The 23,980-nt window shown below is 33.9% G+C and overlaps 1 protein-coding gene across 1 annotated transcript; it reads left to right on the forward strand.

Moving 5' to 3' along the window:
- Window positions 1-1,021: 1,021 nt before the first annotated feature.
- Window positions 1,022-22,501, forward strand: MS3_00004803 (uncharacterized protein; the record flags this gene model as incomplete). Its single annotated transcript, XM_035729904.2, has 5 exons — window positions 1,022-1,587; window positions 10,282-10,882; window positions 18,084-18,182; window positions 21,105-21,394; window positions 22,373-22,501. Exons 1-5 carry the CDS (start codon window positions 1,171-1,173, stop codon window positions 22,499-22,501), a joined length of 1,536 nt encoding a protein of 511 aa, XP_035585389.2. The 5' UTR covers window positions 1,022-1,170.
- Window positions 22,502-23,980: the final 1,479 nt, after the last annotated feature.

A 23,980-nucleotide genomic window follows, 5' to 3' on the forward strand; every position in this document is an offset into this window, starting at 1 on the left:
ATATCTGAAGGGGTTTTGTAGAGATTTTAGTAATTTGAATAGTTGAATTCATGAATCTATTGAAGCTAGACCACCATGGAAATTCTGAAAGCACTAAACGGCTGTTTCATCCTAGTATAGGACTCCTCAACAGTACGTATCCACAACATCACCTCACGCACCAGACTGTTAGGTTTTATTACATGTACATTTATAAATCGAAATGAATTCTTATGTGTATTTTATTTATTTGTTTGTTTGTGTGTGTGTGCGTGCATGCGTGCATACGTGCGTGCATATATACATGTGTGTATGTATCCATATTTTTATTTGGCGTCTATTATTCTATATTCATGAACAAAAATGGCGCCAATTAAGATAACAGTAATATTCTATATTATAGTTTACATATCTCCTATACATTACAACACTTTTCCCCGTTTGATTATACCACATAAAAGATTTTATTGGTTATAAGTGAATTACATTCCCCATAGGTCTATCTAACTTTTCTTTACCTTTAACATATTGTACATCCATCTACAGAAGACACCCTATTAACATCCTATTCATTCACATAATTCATATGGTTAATAATAACAATTTTTTAAAGTTTATTTTGATTGTTTGTTTGTTTGTTTTCTATATTCTCTTCTCAAATATGATATGGCACCGTATTCAATTTATCCAATCATTATAAACAATAATCATAATAAACCATTGAAATAGGAAAATTAAATATAGTTAAGATGAAAAAAAAATTAGTAATAACAAGAACAACAACAACCACAACCACAACAACGACAACGATAACGACAACAACAACAACTTGCTATTGGTTTATATATTTACTTAATGAAACTAGATTGTAAAACCAAAAAAGAAAAAACACTCTGTGTATATGTGTGTGTGTGTGTGTTCGGTCCTCCTAGTTACAAAAGTAGGAAAAAAAACTTGAAAAAAATGTTGTTGTTGTTGTTGTTGTTGTTGGGTAACTTTACATATATATAAATACTGAAGAAACTTCATTATTAATGAATGAATGAATGAAGAATTAAATAATATACAATACATTTATATATACATATATATACATATCAATCAGAATAATTCATTTAATGCATCCAATCTATCTAAACTACTTATTTACTTAAATGAAAATTGTATGATTATTTTAAAAAAAAAATAAATATGATAATTAAATATTATATAATTTATTTATTTATTATTAATGATATATTATTAATATTAAATAATTTCATTTATGTCTATTCAATAAATAATCAATTATTGAATGAAAAATCAATGAAAAAATCAATAATCAATCAAACAATGATAATAAATAATCATAATTATAATGGTTATTGGTTTAATAAAGGTATAGAATATCATTTATGTACTCAATCTATAATAAAAAATTATAATTATTTATTATTTATTAAAAATCAATATAAAGATTGTGATAAATTATCAATACAATTATTAATCAATAATCAAATTGATTTAATCAATAAACATAATAATCAATTAAATTATGAATTATTAATGAAAAAAATTATATGTATATTACAAAAAATTAATTGTCCTATTAATGACAAATCATTTCAAGTAAGTTAATAATTAGTTACTATGGTGTTTATTGATTTCATCTTTGTGTGTGTGTGTGTATGTGAATTGATTGAAATGAGATATGAACACCTTTAGATCTCGATTCATGAGTGTTTGCGTGCCAGATCAAAGATTCTGATGTTGATCAAATGAGTGATTTAAAGGTTAAATGCGTGCGTCTGGAATCAATAGGTCTTGAGTTCGAGTCCCAGATGTAAGATCATGAATACACACTGTTGAGGAGTTTTATATAGTAGGATTTCCAGGTATTTTATGGTAGTCTAACTGTAATCGATTCATGAATTCAATTAACAAAAAATGAAAGATGTTTTAAGGCATTTTATAAAATCTACAAATTGTTACCTCTAGAGTATCATCATCATCAATAATAATAAGAAGAATCAAGTAAATTGTGAATTCTTATCAGAAAGGGTTTTCTGAAGATTTTAGAAATTTCACTTGTTGAAATCATGAGTCGATTGAACTTAGACCACCATGGAAAACCTGAAAGCATTGGACAGCCGTTTTGTCCTAGTATGGAATTCCTTAGTAGTGCGCATCCACGATGTCACCTCGCGAGATTCAAACCCAAGACCTATTAGTTTTGTACATGAGCGCTTAACCATTAGACTACTGAGCCGGTATCCAACGGTGTTAATGTCTAACTTCAACCAATCCACGTAATTGCGCCACCGTACACCATTGTCTTCAATGAGCTGATATGTCACAACAGATCTGGTTGAACTCTACTGGTAACGACTTGTCACTAATGATCTAATGGTCAAGCGCTCACGCGCGAGACTGGCAGGTCCTGGGTTCGAATCTTACGAGGGGCGGGATCGTAAATTATGAATTAATAATGAAAAAAAACAGTTAGATTACAAAAACTAGTTGCCCTATAAATGAAAAATCATTTCAAGTAAGTAAATTGGATAATTATGTTAGTTACTATACTGTTTATTTATCGAACACAATATTTTTTGTATATGTAGATTGATTGAAGTTAAATATTAACACTGTTTAGATGATGACCGAATCAGTGATCAAGAGATTGAGAATTCACGCACACGAAACCAACGAGTCTTGAGTTCGAATCTTTTCGGTGAGGGATCGTGGATGTATGTTGTACCAGAACGAAACAGCCTTTTAGAGTTTCAAAGCTTTTCATAGTAGTCTAATTTTAATTGGCTAATGGATTCAACTATTAAAATATCATGACTGATATACTACTTAATATACTATTTGAGTTTCATGTTAATTATAATATTTGTTTTGTGAAAATAAACCGGATCTGTTATGACACAGTAACTCACTGAAGACAATGATGAACGGTGCCGCAATTTTGTGGATTAGTTGAGGTTAGACTTTAACACCGTTGGATATAGGCCAAACCAGTTGTCTAGAGGTTATGCGTTCGTGCACCAGACCGATAGATCCTGAGTTCGAACCTCTTCGGTGCGGGATCGTGGATACGCACTGTTAAGGAGTTCTGTGCTAGGACTTTCCATGATGTTCTAGCTTTAATCGACTTATGGATTCAGTTATTGAAATGGAAGTTGTTTAAATTCACTTAGTGTTGTTTTACTTGTATCTTTTTATTGTTATTCAGGACTGTAATTGATCAGCTCCATACAATAGACTTTCTTGAATTTCTTATTGATTATTCTGACGTTATTATTGAATGACAGTTGTTTTAAGTTCCATATGTTCTCCTTTTGTAATGTAATATGTAATATAGGCTAGTTTAGTCAAGTTCAGGAGTTAAAATTAAGATATTACAAAGTTTTATTACATTAAAGATTCTACAACTTCAAAATTATCCCGATTGTCTAGTAAATGAAAAGCGATTACAGTATTGAAAACCATGTGTCCGTTTAGTTCCAACGTTTGTGGAATAGATTCACAGATGTAAACATAAATGTTCTTTTGTGTTTTTTCAATGTATCTACTTTGGCACCTACATGTAAACTGGTAAACACAAATGGAGGTAACACAAGGCCGGTATTTGTTTACATTTGTTTGTTGAAGTGAGCATTTGATTTGATAATAGAGACATCAACTTAACCGCTGGATACGTCTTTTTTAATATTCCCTTTCCTTTAAAATCCATCCTCTCAGCTATTTTATCACATTTGAGACATATCAACTGATGAATAGAGTTCTATCAGTCCGTTAACAAATTGCAGATACGATATTTGGTTTTAAAAATCATGATTAATTAAGCAAAGATGGATAGTGGCTAGAAGTTGAATACAGGATGCGCGATACAACATCCTATTTGGAACTCGTCAACTGGATGTACCTATATCTCAGAGTTGATGTTCACTCTGTGACTCGATCCCAATACCGTTCGCTTCAAACGCCATCGTGTTATCCACTTACCTACTGAGTCCTGATAGCCACTTGCTTGTACAATGGAGTGAAGTTAAAATTCTTTTAATATTGTTTAATTGTATCTTTCCGTTGATGTTTAGGGGTGCGATTGATCAGTCTCTTATTAGCATATGTGCATCCTGTGTGTATTGCCTCAACATTGCCTTAAGCGGATAACACGATGGCGTTCGTAGAAATTGATAAGTTATGTGTTATGTAGACTTATCTTTTATTAAGCCAAATGAAAGGGATTCACTTCTGAATAATGTAAGAATTGATGATATAGCCCAGAAAGACAATGAATGATTCACAATTTCACTTTGTTGTTTAGTATTAAGCTCACTACTTGATTAACGCAGAATACAGTTTATGACTACGACACTCGAACGTTGGAACTTCACCGTCACAAAATCAGAAGACAGAAGAAAAAGCCGGAGAAATGTTTATTTGATAAGAATAAAAGTTTGCAGAAAATCACGGGTATTTATAGATATTAGCATTTGTTAAATTAACATTATATTTTAGCTAATCCGCTAAGTGACATATTATGCTACTGACTAATAGTAGCATGCCACATTGATATTCTAGAAAGCTCCATCATGTACTGATTGGCTGGAACTCTTCAGCTCTTTTGGGGGCTCTTTAGGTTCCGTTATAGTTCTCGGAAGCCGACTCAACATTTAGATCATTTAAAAACATTAAATCCATCCACTTGAATTCTCAATCTTCTTCATTATTTCAATATCTTTGTGAAAATGATGATGAAATTTGATAAAATTCTATAAGATGGTAGCATGGATTAGTAATAATAATAATGGATACTTTCTATGCATATAATAATGTCCTAATAATCTATAGTAACAACATTTTCAAATGATTAATTACCATAGTAACTCTTTACTTTTATTGAAATTCGATCCAATATATGTATAAATTAATAAGTGAGAAGTACTGACCAGTAAAGTTCAACCAGATCTGTTTTGAGATAGTAACACGCTGATGACAGTTGTGGATATGTCGCTCAATTTCGTGGATTAGTTGAAGTTGGACATTAACAGTGTTGGATGCCGGCTAACTCAATGGTCTAGTGGTTAAGTACTCGCACGCAAGACTGACAGGTCCGTAGTTCGAATCTCGTGAAATGGAATTGTGGATGCGCACTACTGAAGAGTCCTACACTAGGACGAAACGACCATCCAGTACTTTCGGGTTTTCTATGTTGATCTAACTTTAATTGACTCATGATATCAACTATTGAAACTATTATAATATCCACAAAACCCCTTCTGGTACAAATAAATAAGTGACATCAAAAACATATTAATGAAGTACAAGGAAGTGGGGGTTATCGAGGAATAAATATTTACTATTTATAAACTACTTAAATAAATAACCATTAAAAAGAAGAAAAAAAAGGTGAATAATAACCATATAACAACTAAAACTTTATCATTTTCATGTATGAATGATGTACATTTTCATATATGATGTGTTTCTAACTCTAGAAGAATAGGATATTAAAATGGCGCCTACTAGATCATCATATATATATATACATAAAAGTATATTGAATATTGAATAACATTCATTCAACAAGGTAATAGATCATTTTAATGAATTACAAGATGTAGCATATGTGCTTAAACTTAGTGAAGAAAGTTTCTTCATTAGATTTCTATACAAACATCATGTGTATATCTGGTTTATTCATCATGAATGTTCAAGAAAAACGGGTGAAATAATTAACATTTGGTTAAGTAATGTTATTATTAGGATTATTATTAGTAGTAATATCAGTAGTATTAGTAATGGTAATCGTCTTTGTCCTAGTAGTAGTCGTAGCCCTACTAGTAGATGCAGTAGTAGTCGTAGTCGTCACCCTAGCAGTAGTAGTAGTAGTCGTTGTAGTAGTAGTAGTAGTAGTAGTAGTAGTAGTAGTAGTAGTAGTAGTGTTGGTAGTAGTAGTAGTAGTAGTAGTAGTGTTGGTAGTAGTAGTAGTAGTGTTGGTAGTAGTAGTAGTAGTAGTGTTGGTAGTAGTAGTAGTAGTAGTAGTAGTAGTAGTAGTAGTCGTTGTAGTAGTAGTACTAGTTGTAGCCGTAACCCTAGTAGTAGTAGTCATAGTAGTAGTAGTATTAGGCGTAGTAGAAGTAGTCCTAGTAGTAGTAGTAATTATATTGATTGTCTTATAGTGAACGAGAACAAAGGTTCTGGAAAACTAAGTATATCTGTATATGAGATTACAGAATCTTTTAGCGAAATCTGAGAAATATATAGTCAATATTTCATTTGCAAAATATTCATCAATTATCTCAGATTTTGTTGTTCCTTCGTTTTCATAATCAATCAGTCATTGTTCTTGTCTTTTTCTTTTCTCTTTGATCTTTTTACACCTTCTACCGTTAGTCCTTTTTCATATTCGATTGATGATAAAGTTTCTTTATTATTAGCTTTATTTAATATAATAGTTTGTAGTACAATATAGAATTCTCAGCATCAAGTATTTCAGTGAGTTTCCTTTTCTTATTTCTTGATCAATATTGACGATAACATACTGAAAGATTATTGATTAGATATTAGCATATCAGAAGTCGATAATTGAATAATATTCATTCTTTTCAATGTATATTTCCAGCAACCATGATTATCTCTGATGATGAGTGTATTTTATTGTAAGTTATACAGAGAAAGGTCGTAAACTTTTGATAAACGTGCCTCTGAATAGGATATACGATTAATAGACATAATGATATGTTCAATCAAACGAACAAAGATAGATAACTTGCCGAAATATGTAGATGATGACAGGAATATTTAGCTGAGATATTCAAATAGGTCGTCAAAGAAAGTAAGTAAAATGTTTTATAGTCTAAAAGTAAAAGTTTAAATTGTTTACTAAGAGTTTTAAGTGATTATAAGATGGTGGAGAAGATTTGTAGATGATGCAGGTGATTTTGATAAAGTTATGTTCTTTGAACTGGATGATTTGGTCTTAGAGCTTTCATCATTCTTCTGAACGACATCATCAATACAAACTTCAAGTAGAAGTGAAATGGTCAAAATCACTCACAACTTGTCCTGTAGACCTGAATTTTGATTGATTACTATTGAAGATCGACCAATCAAGATTGAGGTCTACAGGACAAGCTGTGAGTCATTTTGAACATTTCACTTCTACTTGAAGTTTATGCTGATGATGTCGTTCAAAAGAACGATGAAAGCTCCACGACCATACATTTAAAGAATGATTATTAAATGTAAGTTATTACTTAAAAGACTTGGTTAGATTACTTAAAGAGAGCTTTATCTACCCTCAAAAGAAAAGGATACACTGTTTACAAAGCTTGTTATCTACCTATTTATTAGTGGAAATTTCAATGTCAGTGATGTAATCCAGTTTATAAATTGTAATGCATTTTGGTAAACGACCAGTATCTAAAGTATATTACATGTTACATAATTTGGGATCATATACAATCGATCTATATTTTGATCCTCATAAATTACCAAAGGTTCATCAATTACATCATCAATAGATCATTTACATAATCAGTTTACACTATTTCATATCTACTAACTGATTAACTATAACTCAGATAAGTTTTATGATTTTAAAATTATCTAGGAAATAAGTAAAGATGGATAGTCGCTAGCAGGATGAAGCGCTCGTCTTGGATTGCTTGTGAATTAAGGCAGTATTGATGTAATCTGTACAAGATGTACATATGTCAATAAGAAAATGATCAATTGCAGTCGTTAGCATCAATGGAAAGATTCATGTAAGCGAAAACCAAGTGAATTTAAACTTCACTCCATTTTACAAGCAAGTGGCTATCAGGACTCAGTAGGTAAGTGGATAACACGATGGCGTTTGAAGCGAACGGTATTGGGATCGAGTCACAGAGTGAACATCAACTCTGAGATATAGGTACATCCAGTTGACGAGTCTAAAATCGGACGAAATATGAGTCCTAAATTCCACTGCTAGCCACTATCTATAATTGCTTAGAATTCTTGTGAATTAAGGCAATATCGAGACAGTTCGCACAGGATGCATATATATCAACAAGAGTCTGATCAATTGCAGTTCTAAATATCAATGAGGAAATTCATGTAAACAAGAGGCAGATATGAAAAGGATTAATAACAACTGCAAGGAGCTAGAAAGGATTGCCCATGACAGGGTTGGATGGAGAATGCTGGTGAGTGGCCTATGCTCCTTCACGAGGAGTAACAGGCGTAAGTAAATAAGTAAGTAAGTAAGTAATCTCACTCAAATCCTTTAGGGAAATCTCATGGCTTACTCTTTTCATGAATTAGTCAGTAAATTGATGAATAGTGAAGATATGAAGAAGTTATCTATAAAATACGAATTGTTTTTCAAAATACGTAAATCTTAAGTCTGTACATCCTAGGACAGAGTTGGATTGAAAATGCTGATGTCAGACCTATTCTCCTATATGAAGAATAACAGGTATAAGTAAGTAAGTAAGTAAGTAATTAAGTAAGTAGGTAAGTAAGTAATGTCTTTCGATTTGGTGAGTAGTTTACTCTGATTAATCTGATTGACCTAATATTTGTCACTGTAGTAATACCGGAATGAATGTTTTATATTTTATATACATATTATAGAGGGTAAATGCTAATCTCCTGTCTGACTACTCAAATCACTTGAAATTTCATCGAAATTTTAGTCACTGTCACAATCATGATTAAGGATCAATAAATAATACAATGCTGAAAGGAAATAACAATCTAGTCTTTCATTCATTCTCAGCGATTGTTTAAAGATACATCATTCTTTGATGTAATTTATGGAAGAATTTAATTCCCTGATCATTTAAAGAACTAGATGTGCATAATTTCATGTTCGAAATACAAACATTAGTACAAAGAGACACCAAATATACATGCACCACACAAATCAGTCGGTTTGTTTAAGGGCTGGGATACTATTCGGGTGCTCAGACTGAAACAGGTGGTTTATCTTAGGAGGTCACACCCGGAACTTTTGACTTGAAGGACTAATTCTCGAAACAATGGAGCAACTTTAGGTGATGCAGTCCCATAGTAACCAGTGACCAACTATTGGTTCATATGCCGTTTGTTCTCTTATGATCCCGGAGACCACGTACATAATTGGGTTTTCCAACTCCCTTAGGTGGATTTTCCGTGTTCATCAACCCGGTTAAATAGCCGGTTATTAGATTTTCGTTCTCTCAATCTACTAAACAATACCTTCGCCACGAGAAGGCAATAAGTAGGACTTCTCTGGAAATTAAAGGTGGTTAGGATAGGAAAAGAAAGTGAGATCACCTTGTTGTTCTTTGAATAAGTATCATTTCAACATGACATTGGTTCAGTACAAAACTATTTATTAGCGTGTATTACAATCACTATAACATGTAGTATGTGTTTGTATTAATTCAATGGAAATTCCGGTTTCGCATTTCTCTTAATTCGATCATACATACTTGTTTTTAGACAGTAGATAAAATCTTCTATATGATTGTAGTGAACGAGAACACAAGTGGGCACAATCGAATATCTTAGTAACATCTGAGAACCATACAGTAAATACTTTATTTGCAAAATATCCATCAATTGTCTGAGACTTCATTGTTCTTTCGTTTCCACACTAATCATTCTCTGTTATCGTTCTATTCGCTTCTCTTCGATCTTCTTAAACTTCTACTGTCAGGTATTGCACTTTCCATTGATAGTACATACTACTTATATCTGTCAACATCAGTAGCACACATCACATCATCAGTGTGTTTTTTTTTAAACCATTTCTCCTTAAATCATAACAAGTTTCCTGTTTCAAATATTCATTTTTCTGTGTTATCACAAAGGTAAGTAATAAAAGTGATTTGCTTCTATATTTAAACCCTGTAGTTTATAATGACAAATATAATTCAGAAGGGGCTTCGTGGAGATTGTACTAATTTCGACAGTTGAGATCATAAGTCAATTGAAGCTAAACAACCATAGAAAACCTGGAAGCACTAGGCGGCCGTTTCGTCCTATCGTGAGACTCCTCAGCAGTGAGCATTCATATTAACACCGTCTAGTTGGTTAAGCGCCTGGTGCGAGATTGATAGGTCCTGGGTTCGAATCCCGCGAGGCGGGGTCGTGGATGCGCACTGTTGAAGAGTCCCACGATAGGACGAAACGACTGTTCAGTACTTCCAGGTTTTCCTTGGTAGTCTAGCTTCAATTGACTCATGTTCTCAACTGTTGAAATATAATTCAGTTATGAAAATAATCAGCTACTATCTTTTCTCTTTTCTGTTGTTGTTGTTGTTCTCCAATATCTTCTAGATTCATGATATTCCTTGTCAATCCTCATGTTTATCTCTTCTTTCTATATGCGGACAATTACATAAGACTCCTCAATTATTCTTCAGGAATATCCCATCTAGTTGTCCAAATAATAATCTAATACAAACATCCCATAAAAGATGGATATATGAAAATAATAATCATTATCAAACAACTCTATCTCCAATACAATCCACTACAAGTTATACTACTTATCATCATATGCCTAATTCTAAACAATATACCAAATATCCTAATTATAGAAATTATCTATCATCTAGATCATTCCTTCTAGATGATCGTTATGAATATGATCAAATGAAATCAAACTATCATCATAACAATCATCGTTATCCTCGTCAAATTAATATGAATAATAATGATAATCAATATGATACAGAACAATCAAAACAATCTATGGAATATTTAAATCATTATCATTTAAAAAATTTACATATACCATTTACTCCAACACAACGTAAATTATTATTAACCAAAGAGGATTGTTTATTATTACCACCAGGAGGTTGTGACAATTGGATAGATCCTTCAACGAATTTACAACGTTTAAAAGCTTCTAATTATAAAGAATATTTAAAATGTAAGTTAACTAGTTTCCCCCCCCACCAGTTATCATTATAAGTATTTTAAGTAGTATAACTTATATAAGCAAGTGACTATCAAGTTTCAGTAGGATAAATGGATAATATGATGGTGTTTGAAGCGAACAGTATTCGGTTCGAATGCTAGAGTGAATATCAGTTCTGAGATGCAGGTACATCCAGCTGACCAGTCCCTACCCATCTTTGCTCATAAAGCTCATAACTTCAGACAATATCGAGACAGTTCGCACACACACACACAGAGAGAGAGGGAGACTGATCAATTACAGTAGTAAATAACAATGGGAAGATACAAGTAAAACAACACCAAGTGAATTTAAACTTCACCCCATTGCAAAAGCAAATGAATATCAGGACTTAATAGCTAAGTAGATAACACGATGGTGTTTGAAGCAAACGTTACTGAGTTCGAGTCTCAGAGTGAATATCAACTCTGGGATGCAGGTACATCTAGTTGACCAGTCCCTAACTATCTTTGCTCATAAAGCTTATAACTTCAGACAATATCGAGAAAGTTCGCACAGAGAGAGAGAGAGACTGATCAATTACAGTCGTAAATAACAAATGGAAGATACAAGTAGAAACAACACCAATTGAATATCACTTACTATGATTATAAAAAATGATGACTGATTATCAATTTATGACTTTTCTTTTTAGTATCTATGTAACTATTAAATCCTCTGGAGAAAAAAAAATAAACAAACCAAGGTCATGTACAGACAAACAATTTTCATATTTCATCAAATTACGTAATGAATAGAATTACTTCATGTCTATGTATATACATATATATACAACTTGTTAGAATACCCTTATACTTAGGTTAATGTAACTGTATTGTTTATATATAATGTGAAAAGAATTTCATTCATTATAAGATTACACATTTATTGATCTATTAGTACTTACTTACTTACTTATTTACGCTTGTTACTCCTCAGAGAGAAGCATAGGCCACCTACCAGCATTCTCCATCCAACTCTGTCTTGGGTAAAACTTTCCAGCTCTTTCCAATCGTTATTCATTCTTTTCAGATTTGATTTCTATTTCCTAATGTAATGTGTTCTGTGGACTTCCTCTTTTCCGCATTCCCTTCAGGATTCCATGTTAGGGCTTGTCTTGTAATGCAGTTTGGTGATTTTCGTAATGTATATCCTATCCATTTCCAACATCTTTTTCTAATTTCCTCTTCAACTGGAAGCTGGTTTGTTCTCTCTCACAGTAGATTGTTGCCGACTGTATCCGGCCAATGAATGTTGAGTATCTTAAATAGACAATTATTTATAAATATTTGTATCATCTTGATGATGGTTGTAGTAGTTCTCCAAGTTTCAGGTCCGTACAGTAGGACTATTTTGACATTGGTATTGGTTGACAGTTTTTCAGCCTGTAGCTCTACTAGAATTATGAATGAAATTCATATTGATCTTTATTTCAATCTGTATTTTATGTATAATGGGATTTTATATCAGTAGTATATAGCAGTCAACTTCATTTTAACATACATAATTAAATAAGGTTTAATATAAATTCATTTGGTATTTGATTTAAATCACGAACTCATTGATGTAAGACCACTATTGAAAACCCAGAAGCATCGGACGGCCGTCTCGTCCTATTGTGGGACTCCTCAGCAGTGCGCATCCACGATCTACTATTTCAAGTGAAGAGTGGAGCTAATCTGTGTCGGTTAGAGATAGGTATATACCTCAGACAATGGAAGACGGTCGCTCAGTTTCGTGGATTGATTCACGTTAGACATTAAAACCGTTGGATGTAGGCCATCTCAGTAGTATAGAGGTTAAGCGTTCGTGTGCGAGACCGAAGGCCCCGGGTTCGAATCCCGCGAGTGGGACCACGGATGTGCACTGTAGTAGGCATTAAATAATAAATAAGAAAAAAGTGAATTATGTAACTAAAATTAAAAGAATACACTTCTAATGAATGTTAACTATTTCATTTTAGATATTTACATTATTTAAAGTTATTGAAGAAATACCAGACTATTTATCAAATAGACTATTTACAATCGATTTCAGTTATTTTGTTTATTTATAATAGTTACTTACTTACTTACTTACTTACTTACTTCCACACTTATTTACTTACTTACTTACTTCCACACTTACTTACTTACTTACTTACTTGCTTGCTTACTTACTTACTTACTTACTTACTTCCACACTTACTTACTTACTTACTTACTTACTTACCCACTGCCTGTTACCCCCGATTGAGCATAGGCCGCCAACCAGAGTTCTCCAACACACTCTGTCCTGGGCCTTCTTTTCTACTTCCATCCAATCCTTGTTCATTTTTCCCATGTCTATTTCCATTTCCTGGTGTAATGTGTTCTTTGGTCATCCTCTTTTCCTTTGGCCTTCAGGATTCCATGTGAGAGCTTGTCTTGTGACGCAGTTGGGTGCTTTCCTCAATGTGTGTCCTATCCACTCCCAGCGCTTCTTCATGATTTCTCCCTCCGCTGGAATCTGGTTTGTTCTCTCCCACAGTAGGTTGTTGCTAATAGTGTCTGGTCAACGGATCCGAAGTATTCTGCGTAGGCAACTGTTAATAAACATTTGTATGTTCTGGATGATGGCTTAATTTATAATGGTTAATAATAAATTAATAGATTGGATTAAGTAGACAATATTGAATTACTTTTTTAATAGTTAAGATCATGAGCTAATTGAAGCTAGACCACCATTGAAAATCTGGAAGCATTGGCAGACTGTTTCGTCCTATTGTGAGACTCCTTATCAGTGCATATCCACAATCCCACAATTCTCTGGATTCGAACCAAGGGCCTATGGGTCTCATTGTTTGTAGAAAGTATTCCAATTAATATTGATTAATAAAATGAAGTATAAAGTTATATTATTGAGTTTTGTGGTATATTAGTCAGTGATAATCTGTACAGAACCTTGAACATATATACATCTGTACAAGTTATTACGGTCAAACTGTAATTCATGGACGAACCAATCAGGTTAGCAAAGCAGATCTTGAATTTTGGCACGAAATTCATTCATCCATTTCATTAAAGACAGTTTTGGGATTTTAATTGATGCTAGTCTCTGATGAAAACTTCCCAAATCTAATTTTTAACCCTAATCATCAAGTGCAGACCACAATCCACATCCTTTACGCAGATTTAAAATCCCCATTTAGCCCTAGTCAGTAGGTGGACATGCTCAAGGCCACTTATGATATGATGTGATAGTGAGACTCGAATCATAAAGAGATATGTGGAATCATTTCATTTCAGTCAGTCAGTCAGCAACAACGTAGAACTTCGTATGTAGGTTCGTACATCGGTTCAACTTGCCATACCACATTAGCACACAGATACAATTGTCGATTCAAATCCCACAGTGGTAGAAGTAGCAAAAGTATAAGCAGTAATCGGAAAGATTAAGGCATGAAGATGTTACTCAAGGAATATAATCTAGTGAAGTAAATTTGGAAAGAGAAAAACAAAGCGACATGAAGAATTCAGAAGATTAAAATTTGGGCAAACACAAAGAGTGGATGCACCTGAGTCATTGCAAACGATTTTGAGCCATGTCACATTCAAGGTGTCTAACCATCGGTTGCTTTTATCTCGCGGATCTCTACCAGGTACTTTACACATACTAACACGGCTCAGTTTACTTGTCAGTGACCTAATAGATTTGTGCCATGTTTTGTTCTGGCCGCCCATAGCTACTATGGCCAATATTGAACTACTCAACGTTTTTAGCCACAGATCAAGATTATCGTATAAACCTCAACCAAATAGTCTAGATCTACTAATAAATTAGTGGTTCCAAGAATCCATTCCGAGTTTTCATTTGATTAACTCGTACTTTCTTTTAGGATATTCTACCCAAGTCAGCACTTTCTATCTGTGTAAATAACGGCGAGCCAAACATTTAACATGTTTCAATTACTTTAGTCGGTGAAAATCGGCAGCAATCTTAACTTATTAAACATATCTATTTAGTATTCTACATCTAACTTCGAGATTACTCACCCGTTGGCTTCACTGTTTACGAATAATATTTCGAATATAACTATGGTCAAATACCAATTATATCCCTCATCTTAAAAAAGACTACCTTTTCTAGTTAAAAAGATAGACAAAGTAGGCTACTGATCATTATATATCTAGATAGATAGGATCGTTTAATTATTCAGCTCATAGTATACTTTCCTTTGATATTATGTCTTCATGAAACCTTGTATTTATTCCAAAAGAAAAGCACGTCATACATTGACTTACCATCCGTCACAATTGATTGATCACTGGGCGGTGATCATTGTCATGTGTGTCAAGTCCTTCTTAATGTAGATCGAATGCTATCGACCAACTTGTAATGTGGCCACTAGTCTAAGTGACTCGACATAGCGTGCACTATGTTGAGATAAGATGGTGGTTGGAAGTAGTCAACAGGAAACCCTGGATTCGGGTTTCGTGCTATTTGAGTAGTGATCAATTTTATGTGTGTCAAGTCCTACACCTTGCTGACGAGTACCAAGTAGCACGAAACCCAGATCCAGAGTTTCCTGTTGACTACCTCAAACCATCATTTTAACTTACCATTTGTTTTTTTTTCTTAACCGTTATGACCTTTTTCATTAGACTTATGACCTTTTGTAAAACAATAAAATTACTTGGTTATTTCACCAAAGAAAGTATATCAGTACTTGTTTCTTTATTATTTATTATAGGTCATCATGTGTTGTGTTCAGTTTTGTTTATTTCTAGTTTCATGTATTAGATTTATGTGTACAGTTGAGATGATTATCATAAATAGCAACTATTGTTTAGTTGGATAAATAAGATTCTTCATTATTAAACTACCATCTTCATTGACCTAATACAATCTAAATGATAAGATTACACGATGTAGTTTTAGTAAAGTGAAGCATTAAAAAAAAATCATTTCATATTTAGAAATTTGTGGTAGTTGTAGCAATTGAATAGTTGAATTCATGAGTCGTTTTCGACTAGACCAATCTGGATAACCTGGTAACACTGGATAGTTGTTTCAGACTAGTATGGAATTAATCAACAGTGTGCCGTCTACTACTTCCAGGTTATTCAGATTGGTCTAGCTTAAATCGACTTATAAATTCAACCATTAAATTATTACAATTTTCACAAACCCTTATTCTGACAGTGACTAGTGATTGGCTTCAAGATGTATGTCCTGGAGTTTTATTGATTAGACGTGACCAGTGGAGTCAAACCGTGTCTGTTGTGAGACAGTTACTCACTAAAGACAATCGTGGATTGTCGCGCACTATCACGGATTGGTTGAAGTTAGACATTAACACTATAGAATGTCGGTTCGGTGGTTTGGAGCTTAGGCGTTCGCGCGCCAGACCAAAAGCCATGGGTTCGAGTCCCTTTTGTTGTAGGATCATGGATGCGAACTCTTAAGGAGTTCTGTACTAGGACGAAACGGCCGTCCAGTACTTCCAGGTTTTCCATAGTGGTCTAACTTAAATCAAGTGAAGATGCCACAGGTATTTGGAGTATGACAACGCTTTAACCAGTAACACCTTCTACTATGAATCGTACCCATCAAGTGAAACCAAAAGTCAGAAGCAAGGAGGTTCGAAGATATATTTGATGAGCTATCAATATATCGAGGATCAACTGATCTAGACTAGCTAGCGATTTCAGGGGAAGTTGAGCATGGCGTTCCCACTCGTAACCTGATGCGGATGCATGACCGAGCAACATCAGCTAGGTGAGTCCATTGAAACTAATGTGGTCGGCATCAAATGTCGAAGACTTACAGATCTATTGATTTTGGGAATTTATTTACCGCTACACAACCATTTATGACCGTATTTGTATCTAATAAAAAACAAGATGTTTCTTAAAATGACTGTGTAATTTACTTCTTCCTGTAAATCAGGAACAGATATAATAGCATTTCATATTCAAGAAGAAATCATCTTAAGCACTCATATTTCTATGGTGAATAGTGATAGGCATTGAAAATCTGAAAATCGTATGCATTCATACTGTCATATAGCCATAACATCCAATTCAACTGTATACATTAATTGATATTGTCGATACTTCTTCAGAAAACCATTTTCCTGCCAGTATTAATCTTAAGCACTCTGTATTTGAAGCACAAATTGAATTATTAGAATGACTGATTACTATGAGGAAGATTGAAGTATTTTCTACATTTGATTAAGATTAATATAATTTCAAGTGAGAACAATGGTACAAGGAGGCATTGATTACATATGCACCAAACAAATTATTCGGTTCGTGTGACGGCTAGAATACTACTCAGATGTTCAAACTGAAGCATATGTTTTTCTTAGGGGATCACTCTCCCAACCTTTGACCTACAGGTCTAACCTACAAGACAGTAGAGCAATTTCAGGAGATCCAAACCCATGGTAGCCGGTGAACAACAATAGCTTGATACGCCATTTGTTCCCTCAGGATCCTGGAGCCAGCTCATGTACACCATTGGTTTGAAATCAGTGTTTTCCAACTTTCCCAGGTGAACTCTCCGTGTTCACCAACCCGGTTAAAGCGCCAGACATTCTCTTTTCGTCCTCTCGATTTCATAAACACCCCCGTCAAGAGAAGGCAGTAAGTAGGACTTCCCTGACAGTGATTGTACACAGGTGGCCATGTGAGCGCGTTTGGAGAGGGAGAGCTAACTCTCTTCTTTCTGTGTCATATAAGGGCATTTAAGAGCAATATTAATAATAAACCCACTAGTAATAAACATACTTGCTCTGCATAAGTTAACTACAAAAGTCAAGAATTCCAGTGATATGATTCACAGATCGTGATCTTATAATGTTATTCAATCAATATTTTAAGAAATCCATTCACAAATTAAATCGTTTATTGCATTGATTCTTGTATGGATGATTTGTTTTTTGGAAAACTTTCGATTTTAATCGATGGTCTAATGGTTAAGCGCTCACACGCGAGACTGATAGGTCCTGGGTTCAAATCTCGTGGGGGGAGGCGGGATCGTGGATGTGCACTGCCAAGGAGGAGTCCCATAATAGGACGATATGGTCATCCAGTGCATCCAGGTTTTCCATGTTTGTCTAGCTTCAATTGACTCATGATTTCAACTACTTAATAGATATGTTACCTTCAATATTCTATCTCACTGTTATCTTTTTCTTAATTTAAAGTAAATCTTGGCTGTCCAAAGGATATCCCTGAAATATGTAATGAAATGTTTCCTACATTATACACAAGAAGTAAATGGATTAAATCTAATTTTACTGTGTGTAAGTTTAATATTTAATTAAACTATTCATCTTTATAATTATTGATTTCAATGTTACCTATACTATGAATTACACTTTCTGTTATTCATGAACTATGTTTGAAACTTATTTCTGTGTAAGTGGGTTGAAGGGTTAGATCGTTTACGAGATTAAAGTCGTCTAGTTTGTATCCAAGATATCCATTGTAATCTGTGCTTTCCCCGAGATATGGAGGTTTCCAGAATCCAGTCAACTATCAGGTGAAAGAAAAAAGTTGGGAGTCAGTAGCTTTATCTGACACTGATCTTCACCGGGAATGGATTAGTGAAGTGCTCTGCATGCATGACTTTGCAATGATGTCTGTCGTAAGAATTTCATATGATGGCAACCACCTTCTGATATATATCATAGTGTCAAAGAATGTTTTATAAGGTTTTTTTTATCCTCACTGTTAAATGCTTTCTTGTAGCTAATAAATTTGATGTATAGTGATGAGTTCCATCTACTCAACCGGTAAGTACTGATCACTAGTGTTGGTATTTGGTTGGTAGATAGTCAGTCCTTACGAAATTCAGTCCATCGGTCTCCAAGTTAGGTGTCTACTGAGTGTTTATTCTGTTCAACAACATTCTGTGTGAAAACCTTACCGGCAATGATAGTATTGTGATGCCTCTGTAGATCTCACACTTACTAAGATCTATCTCTTTTATTTTCTCAAAAAAATTGATTTACAGGTAGTACAGTGACCTCATAGGTTCTTGAAGAGGGTAAGAACAACGAATTGATAAGCATGACATATATTCATTTTATTTCGTAAAATTCTTCACTCCAGTTAAAGGTCTATAAGTAACCCTTTCATGTTACTCCCAACTGAGTATACAAATTTACATGTACCTCTTAAAGTAGTTACATTAATAGAGAAAAAAGAAGGACCTACGTTCGATTCCAAGAACGGTGAGACTATAATTTATAAACGAATCAATCACGTATAAAATAACAGGTCTTGGATTTTGGCGCTTAATTCATTTATCCATTTGGGTAAATACAGTTTTGGCATCATCATCAATTGTAACTCATAATTCGAATTCTTCACATTGGTTTATAACCCTTATTTAGCTCTAGTAAGAAGGTGGATATTCTGAAGGTCATTAAGGCGTCCCACAAAGGCAGCATTACAATAGTTGATTAATATCTATAGCTTGGGTGGATTTGAGAAGAACGGAGTGTGACTGTTGTATGATGGTGCTGAAACATTTCAATCTATTTACTTCATGCCCTGTGTCACAAAGGTGTTTTGCAATAGCATTGTTAAAATCCTTTAATCTTCATAACCTTCATAAGACGTTTTGAGATATGTTCTTGTGGTGAGACTATAATTTATGGATGACCTTTGAGCAACACCAAAGTGACCTTGGGAGTATCCACGTAATAAATGGGACCAAAGGAGGGTTATAAACCTGTGTAAGGAAAAAGAATTATAATTTACAGTCGATGATTAAGCTTAGGAACTAGATTTTGGGGGGTTCACCACGGACTGACATCTAGCTATAATGTCAAAACTCCATTTACCCAAATGAATGAATGAAAAGTCACATGTCGTATCTCAGATTGGATGATTGCCTATACTGCTACTAACGTTCCAAAAGCTTCCGAAAGCCCAGAACTATCTAAAATGCTATAAATACGAACCTTTCGACCAAAGTGTTTGTTTTTTATATTTCGAGAATTTTCCCTCGTGTTCAAGTTGCTGTGTATATTTAACCTAGGGGTTACCATAAGTGCTTAGGAAACCGAATCTATCGTTCAATGAGAATACTTATCGAAGTGAAGTATGAGAAACTGTCTTAAGAGACTGTTTCTTTTTTTTAGAAAAAAACACTGAATGAAAGTCACATTTATCAGTTTAAATGGTTGTATAGAACAACTTTTTTATCATTTTCAATTTATATTTCATTCAGAGAGGGGTTTTCTAGATAGTATAGTAGTTTTAATAGTTGAATTCATGAATCAATTGAAGCTAGACCAACATGGAAAACCTGGAGGCACTGGATGGCCGTTTCATCCTAGTATGGGACTCCTCCTTAGCAGTGCTCATCCACGATTCCACCTAGCGTGATTCGATCCCAGGACCTATCAGTTTCGTGCGCTTGATTTCGTGGATTTGTTGAAGTTAAAAATTAACACTATTGGATGCTGGCTATCTCAGTGGTTCTGAGGTTAAGCATTTGCACGCGAGACAGATAGGTCCGGTTTCCGAATCTCGTGAGGCGGGATTTTGAATACGCACTAATGAAGAGTCTAACAATAGGACGAAACGGCCATCCAGTACTTCGAGGTCTTCCATGGTGATCTAACTTCATTTGACGCATGAATTCAACTATTAAAATTTATTGATTGAGATCATGAACTGATCGATGTTAGACTACCATTGAAAACCTGAAATCACTGGACGGTCGGATTCGTCCTATTGTAGGACTCCTCATCAGTGCGCATCTTCACAACCCTATACTGATAATTACCACGTGTTCACTAGCGACTAGATTCGTGAAAGGATTCTTTGAACTCTAGTGAGAAGCCATGACCAGTGGAGCTAATTCATATCGGGTAGGGACAGGTATCTATCTCAGTAAAATGAAAGATGGTCGCTCAGTTTCACGGATTGGTTTAGGTTAAACATTAACATCGTTGGGTTCCAGTCAGCTCAGTGGTCTAGAGGTTAAGTATTTGCACGCGAGACCGATAGGATCTGGGTCCGAATCCCGCGAGGCGGGATTTTGGATACGCACACTACCAAGGAGGAGTCTCATAATAGGATGAAACAGCCATTCAATACTTCCAGGTTTTCCATGATGATTTAACTTCAACTATTACAATTTATATTTCATTCTTAATAACATAACTTATTCTATTTCTGTCTATATATTGTATATGAATTAATTTTAGCTGCTATAATACGTATATCTGGTACATTATGGTGGTTTGGTAAAAATGATCATTATCAACCATTATTTCGTTTTCATATATTAAAAACATTTGATTCAGATATACATCCATATGATGAAAAAATGATCTTAACTTATTCATGGCCATTAAAATGTATTTGTATAGATGAAATTATAATTGGTAAAAAATATTTAATGTTAACTCATTCATTTAAATCAAGACAAACATTACATATTACAAAGAATACTGTATTTCTATCACGTGTAAGACGTTATACAAGAAAATTGGCGGTAAGTTAAATCAATGTGTTTTGAATGTCAGTTCCTTTTCTGATTAGTACAAGTTGGTACTTGCTTCGGTTTGGGCATTCGGGGCAGTATCATCGCCCTCACATATATCAAATAAGATTTGTGTGGCGCATATGTATCTGGTGCCCCTTTGTACCGGTATTTATGAGTTCAAATAAATAAATAAAAAAATATTCATAGAATGATCATAGATCTATTGACTATGTATGTTACTTGTGATTTGTAGTCGGTTAAAGAAGTTAATTGTATAAAAGTTTGATTTCAACAACTTACTTCTGATTAATGTTCTACGGAATAGGGTTGCTAACTTCATACCCAACCCTTCTCCTTTATCTAAGCTTGGAACCGGCAGTAGATTCAGATGAACTTCAGGTGGAATTCGATTTTTGGGGATGAAATCAATTGTTATTGTTGTTGCTGTTGTCGCTTGATTGATTGATTTAGACTAAGTTGGGTTCGTAATATAAAAATATACAAACATAAAATCAATAAAAATTATCTTACTTATAAAGGATAAAAAATGTTATTGAACTATTATGAAACATCGAGATAACATTTTATTTATGTAGTTGAATTGATGAGTCAAACTAAGTTAGACCATCATGAATAAACTAAAAGCATTAGAAGGTTGTTTCGTCATAGTACGGAACTCTCCAGAAGTGCTTATCCACAGTCCTCCACTCGAGATACAAACATACAAGACATTCGATTTTGTATGCGAAAGCTTAACCTCTAGACCATTAAGCTGAGCGGCATCCACTGGTATTAACTTCAACGAAACGGCCATTCAGTACATCCAGGTTTTCATTAGTGGTCTAGTTTAGATAGACTCGTGAATTCAACTGTTAAAATAGTACAATCTCTACAAGTCCCCATACTGATATCATAAATTTGATCTCAAATAATCCATAAATGTGAACATAGATTCGAATTAATATGATCTAAACACCATAATATTAGCAACCATCATTCTACCTTTCTGTAAATCGGAATGGTAAGAAGAAAAAAACTGAACGATTTATGTATCATATCAACATATTCATCCATGAAAATACAATAATTACACATTATCTATATCAAGTAAAGTGATGATGTCATGAACGATGGAATATTTCTCACCATTCAGTTTTTTATCATGATTGTGCTTAACATATAATGAGACTATCATTTATGAAGAACCTTTGACCTATGTTAAAGCATCCTTAAGAATAGTCACCAACTAACTAGAGTTAAATGTGGGTTATAAAACAGTTTGAAGAGTAAAGGTTATGATCTTCAATTGATGGTTACAGTTAGAAATTAGATTTTGGGGTTTTCATTACAAATTGATATGAGTTAAAATTCTAAAACCCTCTTTAATCAAATCAATGAATGAATATCACACCAAAATCCAAGACTAATTATTGTAAATCTAAATGGTTCGTCCATAAATTGTAGTCTAGTAGACTACTAATGGAACTCGGCTTTCATCATGCGGTGTCATAACTCTTCTAAATGAAGACCTTCTGACTCCCAGAGCAGAGTTTAGAAGGTTTGAATAATTTTTTTCTGGTTAGCGATTTTTTAGCGAGTTAGTTTTCTACGGGATGGAATCGCTAACCCCATGTTCAACCCTCCTCCTTTATCTGGGCTTGGGACCGGCAATAGCCTTCGGAAGGATTCTAGGAGGAATCCTCAAGGCCAAAGGAAAAGAGGAAGACCAAAGAACACATTACGCCGGGAAATGGAGATAGACATGAGTAAAATGAACAAGAATTGAATGGAACTAGAAAAGAAGGCCCAGGACAGAGTGGGTTGGGGAATGCTGTTTGGCTGCCTATTCTTCATTAGGAGTAACAGGCATAAAAAAGACTACTAATGATTATGGTTATATATATATTCTTAAATAGTATTATTTTCAGTATGGGATTATGAAGATTATTGAATTTCATTGAGGTCATTAACAGAACTAATTTAGATCTCCATTGAAATCTGCACAATCCCTATATTAGCACTTACCATGTACTCAAATGTGACTACATTCGAGAAGAAATTTACAGTGTTCTAGTTGGAAGACGTGACAAGTGAAGTTAACCTGTGTTAATTGTATTGCATTTACACTCCAAAGACAATATAAGATAGTCTTGAAATGTTGTGAATTGATTGAATTTAGGCATTAACAGAACTGGATACTGGCTGAGTGGTCTAGAAGTTTATTTATCCTGCAAATTCATTTGAACCAAGATAATGATATGATCATTTGAAGATTGAAATTATGAAATATATCGATCTTCTTCTAGATCCATCAGAACTAAGACAATGATATGGTCAGTTGAAGATTGAAATTGTGGAATATAACGACCTTCTTCTAGATCCATCAGAACTAAGACAATGATATGGTCAGTGAAAGATTGAAATTGTGGAATATAACTATCTTCTTCTAGATCCATCAGAACTAAGATAATGATATGGTCAGTTGAAGATTGAAATTGTGAAATATAACGATCTTCTTCTAGATCGTTCTAGATCAGTAATTCTTCCATTAAACATATATATATATACATATATATATATATATATATATATATA

The sequence above is a fragment of the Schistosoma haematobium genome, chromosome 3 (assembly GCF_000699445.3).
Source record: "Schistosoma haematobium chromosome 3, whole genome shotgun sequence".
NCBI classification, from domain to species: domain Eukaryota; kingdom Metazoa; phylum Platyhelminthes; class Trematoda; order Strigeidida; family Schistosomatidae; genus Schistosoma; species Schistosoma haematobium.